The following is a 20335-nucleotide window of genomic DNA, read 5'->3' on the forward strand; positions in this document are numbered from 1 at the left end:
AAGGGTGGTAGAAAACCATTGGTGGACTTTATGCAGGGAGCCACACAACCTTTTGGATGTTTTAAGAGATCACTGTGGCTGCTATGTGAATAGGAAGCAAGGAGACATTTAGAGATGCTATTGCAGGAATCCAGGAGAGGCAGCTCAATGAGAGTGCCTTGAACAAGGAGTTATTGTAGATCCAAGAGTAGTGGACTGATTCAGGATAGGTTTGGGGGGAAAGTGGACAAGACTTGCTGATGGATTGACTCAATGAGAGAGGAGTAGAGAGGGATGAAGGGTAACACGTAGATTTTGGCTTGAGCATCTGGATAAGCATGGTACCATTTTCTGAGATAAGAAAGATTGGGGAAGAGAAGTTTGAAGAAGAGGACATGGAACCAGGGCAAAGATGGAATCAAGATTTGTCTCTTGACTATGTTAGGTTTGAAATGGCTTCTAAATGCCTAAGTAGAAATACTAAATAATCTGCTAGACATATAAATCTGGAGTTCTGTGAAGACTTCTAGGCTGGAAATAGACAGTTTGGAGTTATTGATATATAGATTATATATAAAGTCTTGGGACTTGATAGAAAAGAAGAGAGGGCCCATGTCAACATTTAGGCTTGTGGTCTGACGTGAAAGAACCTGCAAAGAGAAGAGAAGTGATCAAAGAGAGAGAAGAAATATCAGAAGAGGGTTAGATCACAGAAGCCAAGAGAAGATGGCATTTCAAGAAGAAAGGTACAATTATATTAAATATTACTATGCCATCAAGTAAGAGAAAAGCAGAAGCTTAACCATTAGACCAGGCAGCACAGAAGTCAGAGGAGAAAGAGCTAGTCAGAGCCCCATTTGAGCAGGATGGGAAAGTAAACTGAGGAGCTGGATGTCCATGGACAGCTCAAGGATGTGTGTTGTGAATGAGAACAGAGAAAAATGGAAGCAGCAGCCAGAGTGGAATGTGAAGTCAAAGAGACTCTAGAAAATGTTCAAAATGCAGGTGGCGATGATTCAGAATAGAGAGAGAAACCAGCCACGCAGAAGGAAGGGAGATAACTGAAATAATAACCTCCTTGAGAAGACAGGGAATGAAATCCCAGCACAAGTGGAAGGTTGGTCAGCTTTAGATGGGAGCAGGGATCCTTCTCCCCTAGCAACAGGGCGAAAGGCAGAGAATATGAATACCAAGGCAGGAAGCCTCGAAGGCCGACTGATGGCACAAATGAAAATGTTCCTATCTGATTGCTTCTGTTTCTTCTTAAAGTATGAGGCAAGGTCGTGAGCCTGAGAGTGAGGATCAAGAGAGGTGGTGTAGGAGGTTGACAAGTAAACAGAAATACTCATTTTAGAGAGCAGGAGAGCTTTCCCACTCTCTCCCAGTGGCTTTGCTCTCAGGAAGACCTGAGCACCCATTTGAGGTTTGAAGTTGTAAGTGTTTAGTGAGGACCCCCGCCCCCAGCATCAGCTGTTCTCCACCAGTGTTCGGCTACTTGCATGCAGAAGTGAAAGGGATTCACGCTAATTGGAGACTCTTGGAAAGAATAAAACTTTATAGCAGAATAGCCTAGAAAAATGAGAAATTTTCTATTGATCAGAAAGTCATGCTCAAAACTGATCATTTTCCTTATTGAGATCAGGCTGTTCTTTAAATTTGGTTTTTCTTTTTTATTAAAGCTGTAGAGTAGAATGTGTTCATTCTGAGTCTCGATATCAGTTGATGTTACTCGGAAGATTGCTCATCCCTTGTCATTACTCAGAATTCTAGCAAGTACTCAATGGTAGTATTTGTTTTTGTGTTGTCACCTATGTAAGATCAGCAGAAGTCAAGTATTAGAAATACAGGGTGGGAATGGGCAGCTATAGGATGGGGCGAAACTGGAAGAATTATTTATCTAAAATAAATAATTCATTTATATTTATGTATAATTTATCTAATGATTTGTATATATTTATCTAACTAAAAAATATCATGAGACAGAGAGGAAGCCATGGATAGTAGTTGAAGTAAGAGAATAAGCAAGCTTGATTTGGAGGGGACAAGGAATTTTGCAAGTGCATATCCTTACTCACTTTTAGTCTGTTTTTGTACTTATTTTACTTTCAACTCAAGATGCTTGATGTGTTTTTTTGGCATAGAAGACATGCTACAAGGATTGGATTATGTTTTCTAATACTCATGTAAAAATAGAAAAGGTTAAAAAGAACCTATGAATTTCAAATATGATAGTCTTAGGAGTACAATCTTAAATCTCCCATTCCCACTCCAGAATATCCCCCAGTGATATAAAATATGTGTCTTGAAAGCCAAGTAAATGCACAGCCACACTATGGAATCAAAAGAGGGATGCTCAGTGAGCCTTGAAGATGTGAATCACTCCTAAATACAATATGAGGCAGACATGTAGACCCAGAAGTATGCTGAGGTCACAGTTTTTAGGAAAGACTGCCTTGTGAGGCTTCAGCTGGCGTTCAGGAGACATCTCAGCTACAGTCTGGAGTTTCCCCAGCTGCAGCCCTGAGAGGCTGCCGTAATGGCCAGGACAAATAACCGCCTGAGCAACTGCAAGGGAGACATCGTAGGTATACTGGCCAAGATTCTGGAAGCAAAAGTAGCCACCTTACAAGAGGCCAGCAAAGGCCAAGACGTACATGTAGGAAGAAGGATTCTAGGGTAGGAGATGAGATAACAGTCAAACATCTGAGAAAGACCAGACCAATGAGAAAGAAGCAATAAGCTCAACAAAGGAAAAACCTCACCCCGAAGGAACTAGAGCAAGGAGCAGAATACCTTGGAAAAAGCCTATTCATATTCTCAGAGAGATAAAGGAGAGAATTTTGGTCCTAAAGTAGGAATATGAAGTTCAAAACAAGAACAGGTTGTTGTTAAAAAGAACCAATTAGGGATTTGGAAAATGAAAACCAACTTAAGCTCAAGTGAAGTGAATTGTCCATCAATAGAATGAGTCAGCAATTTATAGTGTCATCATACAATGGTTACAAGTCAGCATTAAAGAGAATGAACAGGGATTTCCCTGGTGGACCAGTGGTTAAGACTCCACTCTTCCAATGCAGGGGGCATGGGTTCAATCCCTGGTCAGGGAACTAAGATCCCACATGCCATGCGGTGTGGGGAAAAAAAAAAAAAGAGAGATAATGAACAGCTGATACTATAACAGCATGGATGAATAAAACATTATGTGAAAAAGAGTCACCAGACAGTACACACTTTATGCTGCCATTTATATAAAGCTCATGAACAGATAAAAATCAGGGCAATGCTTTGCTCTCGGTTGAGAGTTGGCTGGAAAGGGGGAAAGGTAATGAGGGAGCTCTTTGTGGTTATGTAGATGATCTGCATCTGATTGACATGTCAGTTTCATGAGTGTACACATTTTTCAAAACTTACTGAATTGTGTATTTAAATGTGTGCATTTTACTATACATAAAATTTACCATAATTAAAAAAATTTTTTTTTCAAACTAAACTTCTATTAAATGAGTTAGTAAGCTAGAAGATCAAGCTGAAGACTTCTCCCAGACCTCATCACAGAGAAAGAGAGATGGAACGTTCTAAAGAAAGGTCACACCGAGTGTAAGTTTGATCCAGAAGGGCCAAAAGCCATGTAGCAAGAGCACCAGAAGGAAAGGAAGGTCCGGGGGTCAGACTGAAAGAATACATCGAGTGTAAAACATACGAATGTTTTAAATGAGCTTATGTTATGTTCACTTTCAGAACTCTAGGCATAATGAAAAATGCTTAGAGTTCCCAAGAAGAAAGGCAAACTACCTATGAGGAAATGAGATTCAAACTGTCATCAGACTTCTCATTAGCAACATTCAGTATAAACAGACAAAGGAGCAGTATCTTCACTGTGAAGGGGAATGAAGTTTACACCTAGAATTTTATTCCATGCCAAGTTATCATTCAAGAGTGTGGGCAGGGAACTTCCCTGGTGGTCCAGTGGTAAAGAGTCTGCCTGCCAATGCAAGGGACACAGTTTCCATCCCAGGCTGGGGAAGATTTCATATGCTGTGAGGCAGCTAAGCCTGTGCACCCCAACAAGAGAAGCTACCACAGTGAGAAGTCCGAGCACTGCAACTAGAGAGTAGACCCCACTTACTGCCACTGGAGAAAACCCACATGCAACAGTGAAGACCCAGCGCAGACCAAAAAAAAAAGTGTGGGCAAAATAAAAATAAATTTCCTGACATATATAAGTTCAGAAAGTTTACTATCCCTAGACTTCTCTGAAAAATCTTCGAAAGGGTGTACTTTAGCAAAAAGGAATATAAATACAGAAGGGAAATATGGACTGCAAAAAAGCAACATTGAACAAATAAGTCAGTAAAACTTCTTGTGAAATCTACACAAGTGGTTTCCATTATAAGGGGGGGCGGGGGCCGGAAGGATATCGGTAGTAATCATTTGCAACAAAAATTAAAATGGGAATGAGGAATATAGAGAAGTAAAGACTTATACTGTTTATGGGAAGGCTAGAAATGTTAATTAACAAGACAGGGAAAAGTATGTATTTTCCTATAAATATAATATTTACATATACTGATTGAACTAATTAACAGTGCTGCATGGGGTAGGATGGAAAGTGTGGAGGAGCGTTTTCAGTCTTGGTGGGAGAATAAGTAACATTTCCACAGTGAGTTTGTGTTTTTGGATTCTGCAGATTTTTTTTGTAAGCTAGCTTTGAGCCTAGACTTCTACTTGTCACTTTCATCCTTTTATCAAAAGAGAGAGAGAAGGATTTTAAAGGTACTGATAACCTTAAAAGCTGCTAAAGGCTTCCAGGGAGGTTAAAAACTAGTTGTCAGAAAGCAGATGAGTTCAGCTTTTTAATTTGCAAGTTCAGGATGCCAGTTTGCTGGAGAACTGGGGCTGTGCCCCAGACCGTGGGGAAGAGGAAGTGCCCCGTTACCCTGACGTTTAGCTGAGGAGTGTGGCAGTACCATTTCTTCTAGTTCCTGCAGAATGCCTAAAACTTTCAACACACGCCATTACTGCCTGTTGACTCTTATTCTATTTTCGTGATAAATCTGGAAGTTTTTGAATTTTATTTCCTTTTTTCATGTGATATTGCAAAACGTTACCTCTCTCTTTGTATCAGAACTCTTTGGATCCTGTTTCTGTCTTTATCTGGCACATGACCAGACTTTAAATATATTTTCTTCCATTCTTTTATTCAACAGATATCTCTCTCCTCACTGTATGGCAGACAACGTGATAGGCATGTGGCAAATAGTGAGGCGCAAGAGAAAATCTCTGCCTTTGTGGTACCTATAGACGGACATTCAACAGACAGATGCGCAAATCAATATGATTACAAACTGAGATGGATGATGTGAGGAAAAGAAAGGCAACTGGTTATTTTAGGAATAATGGGGATGATGGTTGATGAAGGAAAATCAAAAAAGACTAGAAGATGAAAAGTCTCCACCTTTCAAAGAGTAGCTTTTTAAAAAAGCATTCCAGGGGACTTCCCTGGTGGCCCAATGGCTAAGACTATACATTCCCAATGCAGGGGGCCCAGGTTCAATCCCTGGTTAGGGAACTAGATCCCATATGGCGCAGCGAAGAGTTTGCATGCCACAACTAACGATTTCAAGTGCTGCAACTAAAATGGAAGATCCTGCATGTCCCAGCTAAGACCTCACACAGCCAAATAGATAAATACATTAAAAAAAAAAAATCAGGATTTAAATTAAAAAAAAAAAAAGTATTCCAGGCAGTGGGAACAGCACATACAAAGCCTCAAAGCAGTAAAGAGGCAACCACAACACCGAGACCCTGAAGAAGGCCAAGCTGATTGGAGCAGAGCAAGGAAAGCAGGAGAGCAGCAAAAGATAAAAATGTTGTGAGGCTTTTGGGAATACTGCTCTGACTGCTGAATATGCAGAATGGCTTGAAGAGGAAATGGAAAGCAGCTTAGGAGTCTGTTGTAGTAAACTTGACCGTGGCTTCTCTTAGGATTGTGACAGTGAAGATGGGAGTAGTTGAACTTTAAATATATTTTGGAGGTGGAATCAATAGACTCGATGGTGAATGAGAAGGAATGATAGAGAAGAGCAGGAATCACATAGGATTCCCAGGATTCTGGCTTTGGTTACCAAAGACTTTGCAGTTGGAAGGACTGAAAAGAAGAATTTTAAATGCCTTAAGGTCTCTGTAGGCACTGGATATGTGAATGTGAAATTCAGAATTGAGAGCTGGGCTTGGGATAATAATCGCTTGAGTTGAAAAATGAAGTGGACGGACTAGATGAGGTGATGTGGGAGGTTGTACATAGAGAGAAGAGGGCTTGATATGAGCCCCGGGGCACTCCAACCTTTGGAGGTCCAGTAGTGAAGAACAGTAGCCAGAAAATGAGATTGAGAAGAAATATCCAGAGACAGAAGGAATCCAGGAAGAGCATGCTGACCCAGAAGCTGAGATAGAAACTAGGAAAAGAGAGAAATATCAAGAAGGAGGAATCAGATGCCCCTTAGATATATATTATCTTAACCAGAAATGGGTAAATTCCTAGGAGGAAAATATGAAGATTCCTGGAAGGTGCAAAAGTACACTTAAACCAATCCCTGGTTCTTGGGTGGGACAACTGGACATCATGGCCAAATTTAATGCATGGGAACCCAAAAAAATACCTGCAAGGATTTGTTTGTTTTGTGATTGTTTTTCCCTATGCAAATTGATTCTAAAATTCATACAGAAAAATAAACATCTAAGAATATCTAGAAAGACCTTTAAAAGGAAAAGAAAGAGAAAAGACCACTGGATATTAAAATATAACCTCTATAATTAAAACCATGTAGTACTGATCGGCAGAGAGAGCAGTGAAACAGACCAAAAAGCCTAGAAATGAATTAAAGTACATATGAAAATTTAGCATATGATAAAATGGCATATTAACTCAGAGGGAGAAAGACCGACTTTTTAGTAAATAATATTGGAAGTAGCCTTTTTTCAGAAGTAAAGTTGGATCCATTCCATATACCAAGATAAATTCCAAATGAATCAGAGCTCCGAATGTAAAAAATGGAAACATACAAATCCTAGACGAACCCATAAGTGAATTACCCTGTAACCTGAGTGTGAGGAGAACCTTTCTCACTAAGATGTAAAATTCAGATGTAATGTGTGAAAAATGTACTAAATTTGACTCCATGTAAACAACTTTGCACCAGGGGTAGGGGAAAAGCACTGTGGTAGGCAGCCTTCCAAGCTGGTCCCAGTGATCCCCGCTTCCTGGTATTCGTGCCCCGCATACTCCTTTTCCCAGGAGAGTGGGCTGACCCTCATGAACTGCTTCTAGCCAAATGGAATATGGCAAAAGTGATGGAATGTTGCTTGTGAGATTAGCTTACACAAGGCTGAGGCTTTGACTTCTGTCTTGCTCACTATCACCGTCACCAACAAGCTGGTGTGAGGTAAACTAACCTATAAGAGGCCCACATATGGAGGAACTGGTGGCTACTTGTCTGCAGCGTTGCAAATGATTTTTGTGTATTGACTGTATGTGTAAAACACGGCTTAATTTTTTTTTTTTCTTTTAACTGATGATAGTTTTTCTGAAGATCTGGTTGATTTCCTTTGAAACGAGTCATGTTATTCTTAAGTAATATTTTCAAAAACCCATGATAGAGGCATCCTTGTCTTCTTTCTGTTTGCAAAGAGAATGCTTCCAAGGTTGCCATGTTACAGATAATATTTGCTGCAAGTTTTGGACAAATAGCTTTTATTAAATTAAGGAATACCCTTCTAACCCTGGTTTAGTAAGAGTTATTATCCTAAAGGAGTATTGTATTTTATTGAAGCCTTTTTCTGTGTCTCTTATGAGGCTAATGAAATTCATCTCTATTCTGAGTTTGCTAAGAAGTTTTTTTTTTCCTTTCTGTGAAGCATGAATTTTATTGAATAGCTTTTCTGCATCTATTGATACCACATGGTTTTTCTCCCTTAATTCATGTCCTGATTTGTTTGTTTGTTTTCCTCATCAAGGTACAAAATGATCTCTGAATTCACCTGGCCCAACCATGACCTCCCCTCAGACAAAGAAGCTGTCAAGAAACTGGTCGAATATTGTGGCTTTCAGGACGATGTGGCTTATGGGAAGACCAAAATTTTCATTCGAACACCCCGAACATTGTTTACCTTGGAAGAGCTCCGTGCTCAGATGCTTGTAAGGATTGTCCTCTTTCTACAAAAGGTAATCTTACATTTTCTATATGAGGATAAGGCTTTGATTTTATGTTCTTACAATTGAGTTGAATGCTTTCTTTGATTCAAGAAATGTTCACAGTGATGTATTGTTTTTGCATCTATGCATATCTTAGAGTATTTTCTATTGCCTTTGAACATGGAAAACTTACCTGTGTGAGTTCAATTTTTTAAAATATCTTTTTACACTTATTTTTAATTGAAAGATAATTGCTTTACAATGTTGTCTTGGCTTCTCTAGTACACAAAACAACAAGAATCAATTTTATCCTCCAAACGCCAAAGATATTTTGTCTTCTGATAATCAGAATCAGAGAGATGTCTGAAGTAGTCTGATTTTTGTCTCGTGGTTAATTGAATCGTTACCCTCATCTTAACTGCATAGAGGACTTTTTTCTGTCTTGTCATTCAAAAGCTTGACCAACTCGTTTGAAACCAGTGGTCTCACCCATCACGACCCACCACCAGCCCTTGACTGAAGTGTGTAGTGCTGACTTAGCCCTGCTCCTAAATCATGGTACCTGTCCTCATTGATCTGTGCAGGGTCCCTTTTCATTTCATTCGCTCACTCAGACATTTCTTCTTATCCCCCTTACCCATTTCCATACCCTCTGTATGAAACGTTTTGATGTAAAAACTGATACATGCATACAAAAAGAAATCATGTCCCTCTGAGAATGGAGTATCCATAAAGGGAAGGGTGGCTGGCTGACCTGGCTGCTCCTCTCCAGGATGCCTGCCGGTTTGCACATCACCAGTTTGTATGTAGAGGTTACTAAGTGCCCACATCGTTTTCAGTATCATCCAGGTGCCTAAATTTTGCCAGACTAATAAGTATAATGAGATCGCGCTATTTTATTCTATTTCCTCTTTCTCTGATCACCATTAATCTTGAGCATCTAATTAAATGCTTGTTTGCTTTCGGGGATTACCTGTAAACTGCCCTTTCATAACTTTCATCCACTTTTCTTCTGGAGTTAGTATCATTGTTTGTTGATGAGCAGGAATTCCTGGACTGTTTTAGACATTAGTCTTTCTTTCACTTCAGACATTATAAATATAGTCTCCTACTGTTGGGGTTCTATTGAACTTTCTAATATGCTTTGTTGAAGAGAATCCTTAATTTTGACATAATTAAAAATCTTCAACTTTTTTTGCCTCATACTTTGTGTTTTGGAATTTTGTTTAAGAGGACTTTCCTGGTCTCCAGGTCACAAAGGTACTATTCTGTTTTCTTCTATGAACTATATAGTTTTACCTTTCACATTTAGGTCTTTAATCCATTCAAAATACACCTGTGTACGTGGTTCTCTAAAGGAATCCAGTTTCATTTTCTTCTATATGATGAGGAAGTTTTCTCGGTGTCATCTAATAAATAATCTATTCTTTTCCTATTAATTTGTGGTGCCACTTTTACTGTGTATGAAGTTTTTATACATACATATATATTACATGTATTCTGTTTCTGAGCACTCTGTGCGGTTCCATTTTTATATCTGCCTCTGATTACACTAAATGACAGTTTTTATTGTCGTATGTCTTAGTATATGATAAGTCCATCTTCTGTGCTCTTTTTTTTTCCTACTCTTTATTGAGGTTGATTATTGTATACATAGACCTTTATTCTGTAATATGAATTTTAATGTGTGTTTATTGAGTTCATGAAGTTCAACAATACTGTTTATTAGGGTTTCATTGAATTTATAGATTAAATTGAAAGGATTAACATTTTTATAATATTAAGTCATCTTAAGAGTGTAGAATAGGCTTATTTACATCATTTTATTGACTTTTAGACTTAAGAGGGACTTAAGAGGGACCTTATGAATTCATGGTAAATTCCTAGGTGCTTTATTATTTTTGTAGCTGTTGGGATCTTATTATTGTGTTTTTACTAGATTTTCTACGTGGCAATATTGGTGTAGAGAAATAGTATTGGCTTGCGTGTGTGTGCTTGCATGCTCAGTTGCTGAGTTGTGTCCAATGCTTTGCGACCCCGTGGTCCACAGCCATACGGGCTCCTATGTCCATTGGATTTGGCTTATGTTGGTTTATCTGTATCCAGAATGAAGCCTTTCTTGATTCATATTTATTGATTCTATTCAGTTTTCTGGGTAAAAGATTACATCATGTGCAAATTATGAAAGTTTTTCTTCCCTCCCAATTGCCAAGATGCTTCTAAGTGTTGGTGTCGTTCATTTATTTTGCCTAGAACTCAGAAAAAAACTTTTGGAGTGGAATCTTAAAATTCTCTTTCATCTTAGAACAGTTTTCTTCTGTTGATTTTTTTTTTTTTTTTAATATTGCCTTTACTCTGTTCTGTTATCTTTCTTAAGACAGCTTGTAAATTTGCAAGTTGAATCTCTGTTTTTTTGTCTGCCACAGTTGTTTCCCCACATCTGTTCTGTATATATCCAGATCCTTGCTTTTGATCTTCAGTGCTTATCTGGGGGATGTTCTGTTGTCACAGATCTGACACTTTGTGTTTCTTCTTTATACCTAGCTGAGAGATTGACCAGATTTAGCCTTTGACTCTAAACCAGGATGACCCTACCTCTCAGTTTGATTGAACTTTCCTGGTTGATGACTCTTGTCTGTTATAAATATTAGTAATAGCCCTATCAGTCTCAAAAGAGTTCCTTGTGCTATACAATAGGTCATTACTAGTTCTGTTTTATATATAGTAGTGTGTATATGTCAACCCGATTTCCCAGTTTATCCCTCCCTTCCCACCTCCTGGGAACCGTACGTTTGTTTTCTGCATCTGTGACTCTGTTTCTGTTTTGCAGATAAGTTTATACCATTTTTTTTAGATTCCACATGTAAGCATTTTCAGGTTTCCCTGATGGCTCAGCGGTAAAGAACCCACCTGCAGTGCAGGAGACGCGGGTTCAATCCCTCAGTCAGGAATATCCCCTGGAGAAAGGAAATGGCAACTGACTCCAGTATTCTTGCCTGGGAAATCCCATGGATAGAGGAGCCTGGCAGGCTACACAGTCCATGGGGTTGCAAAGAGTTGGACACAACTTAGCGACTAAACAGCAACAATAAGCAATGTCATAGATCTGTCTTTGTCTCAGTAACTTCACTCAGCGTGACAACCTCTGTGTTCATCCATGTTGTTGCAAATGGCATGATTTCATTCTTTTTTACGGCTGAGTAGCAGTCCATTGAACCTTGTCTCTCAGAATTTTAGTTGTGCTCATCTGGGAGCTTCCAAATTAGAGGATGGTTGTGGTTTGATTATGAGATCATAGCAAAATTGATGCAATCTCAAAGACAGTATGGGCTTCCCTTGTGGCTCAGCTGGTAAGGAATCTGGCTGCAATGCAGGAGACCTGGGCTTGTTCCCGGGGTTGGGAAGATGCCCTGGGGAAGGGAATGGCTACCCACTCCAGTGTTCTGGCCTGGAGAGTTCCATGGACTCTCCATGGGGTCTCAAAGAGTCGGACACAACTGAGTGACTTTCACTATTACACTACAAAGGCAGTATAGAGTCGAACAAAGGAATGAGTGAAGGAGAAAGTATGGAAAAGAGTGAAAGAGAAAAAGGGATGATGAAATGCCAAGAAAGGAGGAAAAGACCTCAAGCTGTGAAATAAAGTACTCAGAATGTAGGCTAAAATGATATGTGATTGTTTCTAATTTTAGAGTGGAGTTCTAGATGGAATTATAGGGTAGTGAATGACCTTTTTTATTTTATAATAATAAATTTGGTTTTCCACTAGCAAACTGATACTGTGTAAATATTGTACAACATATAGGGTTCTTTTATCAATAGATCAGCAGTGTTTTCTTATAGTTCCTTATAAGAATTGGTCTGTTTGGGGTCAGATTTGGATTTATATTTTCTTAAAAAATCATTCAGTTTCTCAAATTTAATTCAGCAGAGTTGAACAAAGTTGTCTCTTATGTTTCTTTTCATTTCCTTTGTTTTTTCATCATTCCCTCAGGTCACTCATTTTGTGTATTTGACAGGTACTCACTCTTTATTCTTTATCAACTTTAGTTAGTAATGCATTTTCAAGAACCAGCTCTCTTGTTAGTTCCACCATTTCCCTGTTTCTAATTTACTGATTTTACTTTTTATTTTCGTCAATTCCTCTTTTTTTGGAATGTAAAAAGAAGCAGCAGGCAGGAGATTGTCTTCCTCCCAGTTCTGGAGTTGGACATTTCATGCATTTTATTCTTTCACAGTTATTAATAATGGACTATGGAATTTGTTCTGAGAACCACTTTTACTATATCTATAGGATTTCGTGCATTATTATATATCTAGATTTCCTATTTCCCAAAAAAATGTTATTTAAAAAAATTTTTTAAATCATTTCCAGGTGATAAATGTTTTGAGTGTATTTTTTGTTTCATTTTCTGACTTTTTTGTTAATTGTTCAGTTCAGTCGCTCAGTTGTGTCCAACTCTGCGACCACGCCAGGCGTCCCTGTTCATCACCAGCTCCCGGAGTTTACCCAAACTCATGTCCATTGAATCGATGATGCCGTCCAACCATCTCATCCTCTGTCATCCCCTTCTCCTCCTGCCCTCAATCTTTCCCAGTATCAGGGTCTTTTCAAATGAGTCAGCTCTTCACGTCAGGTGGCCAAAGTATTGGAGTTTCAGCTTCAACATCAATCCTTCCAGTGAACACCCAGGACTGATTTCCTTTAGGATGGACTGGTTGGATCTCCTTGCAGTCCAAGGGACTCTCAAGAGTCTTCTCCAACACCACAGTTCAAAAGCATCAATTCTGCAGCACTCAGCTTTCTTTACAGTTCAGCTCTCACATCCATACATGACTACTGGAAAAACCATAGCCTTGACTAGACAGACCTTTGTTGGCAAAGTAATGTCTCTGCTTTTTAATATGCTGTCTAGGCTGGTCATGACTTTCCTTCCAAGGAGTAAGCACCTTTTAATTTCATGGCTGCAGTCACCATCTGCAGTGATTTTGGAGCCCCCAAAAATAAAGTCAGCCAATGTTTCCACTGTTTTCCCATCTATTTGCCATGAAGTGATGGGACTGGATGCCATGATCTTAGTTTGCTGAATGTTGAGCTTTACGCCAACTTTTTCACTCTCCTCTTTCACTTTCATCAAGAGGCTCTTTAGTTCTGCTTCACTTTCTGCCATCAGGGTGGTGTCATCTGCATATCTGAGGTTATTGGTATTTCTCCCAGCAATCTTGATTCCAGCTTGAGCTTCCTCCAGCCCAGCGTTTCTCATGATGTACTCTGCATATAAGTTAAGTAAGCAGGGTGACATTATATAGCCTTGATGTACTCCTTTTCCTATTTGGAACCAGTCTGTTGTTCCATGTCCAGTTCTAACTGTTGCTTCCTGACCTGCATATAGGTTTCTCAAGAGGTGGGTCAGGTGGTCTGGTATTCCCATCTCTTTCAGAATTTCCCACAGTTTATTGTGATCCACACAGTCAAAGGCTTTGGCATAGTTACTAAAGCAGAAATAGATGTTTTTCTGGAACTCTCTTGCTTTTTTGATGATCCAGCAGATGTTGGCAATTTGTTCCTGTGCTTTTTCTAAATCCAGCTTGAACATCTGGAAGTTCATGGTTCATGTATTGCTGAAGCCTGGCTTGGAGAATTTTGAGCATTACTTTGCTAGCATGTGAGATGAGTGCAATTGTGTGGTAGTTTGAGCATTCTTTGGCATTGCCTTTCTTTGGGATTGGAATAAAACCTGACAGTCCCAAAAAACTGCTGAGTTTTCCAAATCTGCTGGCGTATTGAATGCAGCACTTTCACAGCATCATCTTTTAGGATTTGAAATAGCTCGACTGAAATTCCATCACCTCCACTAGCTTTGTTTGTAGTGATGCCTCCTAAGGCCCACTTGACTTCACATTCCAAGATGTCTGGAATTAATTAATTTTTAGTTTTACTGAATTTTGATCATGGAATGTTAAACATACTATTTGTCATTTCTGGAATTTATTGCATTTGGAGGGTCTAGTGAGCAGTCACTTTTTTAACGTAGCTTGATAAAAGGTGTATTTCCTTTTTCTTTTCGATACTTTTATTGTGAAAAATAGCAAATATTCACAAAAGTAGAAACTGTAGTGTCCCCATCTCTTTGCTTGAACAAGGATCAGGCTTTTACTACTCTTATTTTATCTAGTATTCACTACATGTTTTTATGTGTTTTTGGTCTGGTGTTTTTAAAAGGAAATCTACGTTATGTTATCATTTTGTCCTTACATACCAGTACCAGATAAGGATTTTAGTATACTACTATAATACTATATAAAATTAACAGTAATTCCTACACATTCCTACAACCCAATGTGTAGTTTGTGTTCCTTATTCCCAGTTGACTTAGAAATGTCTTTCTACACGTGGTTAGAGATTCGAGCTAAGGCACTTTCAAGAATGGAACACAGTGATCTTTATCACATTAATTATGATTTCTAGTGATGTATCATTTCATCCTTAAAAAATGTATATTTTAAAGACTGGCCTGGTTGGTTTATTCTGATTAGCAATTTAATATTATTTGTATGTTCTTATATTTGTTAAATTTGCATTTTACACTCTCTCATTGTTGGATTATATTATAGCCCCAAACACACAAAAGATCTTGTGAAGAGTTAAAAGTGGTTCATTAAAGCATGGATATGTCATGAAAACAGCAAATTCTGAAACTGAGAATAATATCATCACTATTAATTATAAGTAATCTCAAAGATTAGTATAGGTCTGAGTAGAATAATTTTGTAAATCAGCCAGAGGAAAAGTGTGAATAGAATCATTATCTGAAAATTACACTGTGTGTGTGTAGTTATTCACTTGGCCCTGTTCCCTGATATATTGTTTATGTGAAACTTCGTCAAATAGTAGCATGAAGCTGTGGGCTTCTCACATCCTTTTCAAACAAAGCTCCCCAGCTTCTTTGAGAAACCAGTCAAGTGTTTGATTTCTCAGACTAAAAGCAAAATAATTACCTCTCATATGAAATTGATTACTTTTGCCCTTAAAATGTTTAAAAAAAAAAAAAAAACCAAGACACCTACTAATACAGTAGTTAATCTTTATTGACTGACAGGCACTATTCTGAGCCCTTTATATATATTAACTGAATCTTTAGAAGAACTCTGCAAATGAGTGTCTATCACTGTTTTCATCTAAAAAGAAAGGGGTCTCAAGCCACCTAAGTAGCCAGAATACCTTGCTGGAAATCACACCAACAGTGAGCCCCACAGCCGGGGCTTGAACCCAGTGGTCCAGCCTTCTGCACACACCCTCTTCTCCATGAGTCACTTATACCATAGCAGCATCGTTCCGTGTGCACTAACTCCCTATGGGAAAAACAGGTATGACTTACACTACTGAAGAAAAGTTTGTAAAACCAGCCTCAAAGATGATGATGGCATCATGCTCGAGAGAAAGAAGAAGGTAATTTGGCAAAATTCCTTTATTAAATGACCTGGGTAGACACCTAGTGATGTCTGAGTCATTGACTCTTGGATGTATGAACTAAGATATATCTTCACTACAATGGGAAGGAAACTGCTATTTCCTATATGAATCAGCTCTTGACATATGTGAGGTAATGAAAAGTGATCAGTGACTCTTTTACTGAGAACACATGCTCCAGGAGAAGAGATTTTTGTTTGTTGTAGTAAAAGTGACTTTCAAGCCATGAGTAGGTTGGGAAAGGTGTGTGTGGATGACTGTAGACAAAGCATAAGCCAAATTACAGGAAGGGAGGGGGAAGATTGCCTGGGTGATAAGAGAGGTTGCCCCCAATGCCAGTCCACTCACTACTTTATTCATGGGGAATATTTATGGTTAAAAATATGGTGCTTGACCATGGCTAAGTATTGAAAGAAATGAAGAAAAATGTGCCCTTGATCAAATGATGATATGTGTCTTCAGTAGGAGATGAAAAGAAATGGGTAGCACGTGTCTTTTCCAACACTGTGATGTATGGTCGGGTGGGAGAAGGGCACTCATGCATTTTCAATGAGTAATAAACATGGATTTTCCCATTCATTACTGAAGAGGGATGAACAGTGAACAAGACAGGGCTTCACCCAGAGGACGCTGACAACCCAGTCAGGAGGGTGATGTGTTAGCACTCAGACCAGTGCAGTGGAGTAATTATGACTCTGTTGAGTAGGTGATGACTGCCAGGTGGGCTCAGAGACCAGCCACCTACCTGAGCTGGAAGAGAAGGCTTTCTGGATGAAGTGAGTGAAAGTGAAAGTCACTCAGTTGTGTCCAACTCTTTGCATCCCCATGGACTATACAGTTCATGGAATTCTCCAGGTCAAAGTACTGGAGTGGGTAGCCTTTCCCTTCTCCAGGGGATCTTCCCAACCCAGGGATTGAACCTAGGTCTCCCACATCATCGGTGGATTCTTTACCAGCTGAGCCACAAGGGAAGCCCAAGAATACTGGAGTGGGTAGCCTATCCCTTCTGGATGAAGGAGAGAGGCCAAAAAGTTTGAGAACCACTCTGTCAAGTTCACATTTTACTCAAAGTCCATTTGTAGGGAAGGTGGCTCTTCATCTCTATTTCATAAACAAAAAGGTTGAATTCATTAGAGTTGGGTCATTGGTGTCATAGCAGTTAATTGTGACTATGGTTATTGGGGAAAATAAACTTCCTATAACAGAAATAGGGAGCAGGTTTTTCTACAAAAATATTCAAAAATATTTAAGCACAAATATTCAGTATTGTGTTCGATAATAAATGTAGACTAGTCCTAGCCCTTGGGATTATTCATACAAAAACTGCCACTTCAGTGTTGGAGGAAGGTTCCTAGACAGCTGGTGCCACTACCAACTGAGAAAGAGAGAAAAGGAACAGAGGCAGGAGCATATTAGGAGGAAATTAATAGTTTGGAGCATAGTTCGAAGTGCCTCTGAGACATTCAAGTCAAGATGCCCAGCAAGTGGGATGTGTGAGTCAGGGCAGCAAAGGAAGTGGCAAGTTTTAAGGAAGAAGGAATGATCAGCAGTGTCAAACACAGAGTTATGCAGCAAAATAAAGGGCTGAAAGTGTCCACGTAATGTGGCCATTGGGAGACCGCTGGTTTATTGATAACCAGAATGTCAAAAATGATGGGGGTGAAAGCAGAGTAAAGAGGAGAAGAAAAACACATGCAGTGTCAGAATCCTCCAGCAAGAAAGTGTATGTACATGCGTGTTAAGTTGCATCAGTCGTGTCTGACTCCATGCAACCCTCTGGACTGTAGCCCCTCTGGCTTCTGTGTCCATGGGATTCCCCAGGCAAGAATACTGGAGTGCATTGGCATGTCCTCCTCCAGGGGATCTTCCCAACCCAGGGGTCAAACCCCATCTCTTACATCTCCTGCATTGGCAGGCAGGTAGTACCACCTGGGAAGCCCCCAGGAAAGTGTGTCAAACATTTATTGGTAAATCATGGTAGTGGAAATAGGTATGGGAAAGGATGTATGTTCTTTATGAAGAAACCAAGGAGTATTTCTTATCTGCAAGACATTTAGTAAATGATTCTTGAATGTTAAAGCGTTACCCCTACATGTGTTACTAAGCAGTGACATTAAAATAACATTACTCAGTACAAGTCATTGATTTTTATTATTGTGAAGAAGATTTCTGTTGATTTATAATGTTGGCCAGTAACTGATGCCACTTAGTGTTTACATATTGACAAATGCAAAGCCCTTTTAGAACAATAAAAATGCTTCAGCAGCATTGGAACGACAGAGCATCCCTTTCCCTCCCTCCCTCTCTGCCTCTCTCTTTTCCTACCCCCACCCACTCTCTTCCTCCTCCCACCCAACTGATGAATAAAAAAGATAAAAGCATATTTGGAAAGTAATGACGACATGTCAAAAAGAATTTGTTTCTTATTTATCTCCTCTCAGATAACTGCCAGGAAGCGACCACTGCCACCCCTTCCCCAGCCTGCTCCCCTGCAAGTTGCAAGCAGATGATTTGCTCTCGCGAAAGAGCAGCAAATCCGTTGCCTGGGTGATATCTCATTACTAAGGCAACCAATTTGGTGCATCAGTGTGAATCCCAATTTTAAAATGTAATTATGTCAAGATATGTACATATGCTTGAGATTTGCTTAAAAGAAATCTGTTCCCCTTTGGAAGAAAAACATCTCCTATCTTAGTTGAAAGAAAGGAGGAAATACTTTTTTTATTCTTTGTTCACTCAAATACCTCTTTCAGCTGAGCTCCCCACCATGCTTAGTGAAGGAGCTTGCAGTGGTTCTTTCTCACTTTTTTTTTCAACTTGAGATCTTCCCTTTCCAAGACACTTCTCTCTTGAGACCTGTCACTCATAATCTAGCAGCTGTTGTCTCCATGACAACATTTTCTGGCCCCTAAAAGTGGTGGAAGGAAAAAAAAACCAACTCTGGCTACATTTTCCTGGCACTTTTCTTTTTTAATTGCTGGAAGCTCAAGAAATTGACTCTTTGCAAGGAATTAATTAGTGAAGGGGATGTGATTCGATGAATAGGTGTTTACATTAAATTAAAAACTAGTGAACAATTCAGTGAGGATTGCCATTCCAGACTCAAATGAAATATCTTACAGATAGGAGGCGTACACCAAAAGCTCATCTGGAGGAAGACAGCCACGTCAAGCAAAATACCATTGAATCGCTGCTGAGCAATTAATTTTTCTTCCTCCTTGACAAAAATTATTATTTAAAAATTAAAAGCATAGTTGGGTGCAGGGAGTATTTGATTACCAACCTCATGAAATAATGAAATCCAGGCAACTCATAAGTTTTGCATTTGTTGAAGCTTCCAGGAAGCTCAGGATTCGGGTTTGTACGCAAATCCAGGAACCATTCTTAGTTGGGGGTTTCCAGTGTGACTCACCCTTCCTACTGACACCCCACCCTCATTGCCTACCTGTTCTTCTTTATTACTCAGTTGGGTGACTGTGTAACACTTCCCTGGTAGCTCAGATGATAAAGCATCTGCCTGCAATGCGGGAGACCTGGGTTCAATCCCTGTGTTGGGAAGATCCCCTGGAGGAGGAAATGGCAACCCATTCCAGTACTCTTGCCTGGGAAATCCATGGACAAAAGAGCCTGGTAGGCTACAATCCGTGGGGTCGCAAAGAGTCGGACACGACTGAGCGACTTCACTTTCTTTCTTTGGGTGACAGTGTCGTCTAGGTACCTCCTATGTAAGTTCCCTCTGATTCTTTGGGAAACAATTGGGTGACAAATATTAAAGGCAGCAAAGAAAATAGTATAATGAGTATTCACTGTCTAATGGCCATGCTGATAGTTCATGTAAAATATCACCCCCCCCAAAAAAAGGTGATTTTCAAAACTGACTTTTTTTTTCAACAAGTACATGCTTTTGCCACATATTTCATTAAGCCAAGACACTTTATTGGCTTCCCTGGTGGCCCAGCAGTAAAGAATCTACCTGCCGCAATGGAGAAACAGACATAGAGAACAGACCTATGCACGCGGGCGGAGGAGAAGAGGGGAAGTGGCTATGTGTGGGGAGAGTGACGTAGAAATGTACAATACCAAAGGTGAAATAGAGAGCCAGTGGGAATCTGCCATACGACTCGGGGAACTCAAATGGGGCCTCTGCGACAGGCTGAAGGGCGGGATGGGGAGGGAGGTGGGCAGGACGTCCGGGAGGGAGGGGACATGGGTGTACCTATGGCTGGTTCTTGTTGATGTATGACAGAAAGCCACGAAATTCTGTAAAGCATTCATTCTTCAACTAAAAAATTAAAAACAAAGAATTCTACCTGCCAATGCAGGAGACTCGGGTTCAATCCCTGGGTCAGGAAGATTTCCTGGAGAAGGAAATGGCAACCCACTCCAGTATTCTTGCCTTAGAAATCCCATGGACAGAGGAGCCTGGCGGGCTACAGTCCTTGGGGTCGCAAAAGAGTTGGACACAACTTAGTAACTAAATAGCAACAACAGCAAGACACTTTATGGGTGACAGAATACATTCTAATGTCCTAATAGGTGTATCACAGAATCTGTGGTTTAAGCGTACGGGCTGTGATGTTACGGTTTACTTTAGCTTTTTCTTGCTACAGCAAACGTGCATAACTGCTACCAAGAAATCTAAGTGTGGCATAAATGGCTTATATTCTTTGTCCTGGCACATTTAAACACATTCT

General features: G+C 39.7%; 1 protein-coding gene across 2 annotated transcripts in view; it reads left to right on the forward strand.

Moving 5' to 3' along the window:
• Nucleotides 1-20335, forward strand: part of MYO1D (myosin ID) — a 357910-nt gene that overhangs the window by 165357 nt on the left and 172218 nt on the right. For both annotated transcript variants that reach the window (XM_043903065.1, XM_043903066.1), the window contains exon 16: nt 7993-8200. In XM_043903065.1, coding sequence (XP_043759000.1) covers nt 7993-8200 — 208 coding nt within the window. The remainder of the gene's footprint in view (nt 1-7992; nt 8201-20335) is intronic.

This window comes from Cervus elaphus, chromosome 5 (genome assembly GCF_910594005.1).
Source record: "Cervus elaphus chromosome 5, mCerEla1.1, whole genome shotgun sequence".
In the NCBI taxonomy this organism is placed as follows: domain Eukaryota; kingdom Metazoa; phylum Chordata; class Mammalia; order Artiodactyla; family Cervidae; genus Cervus; species Cervus elaphus.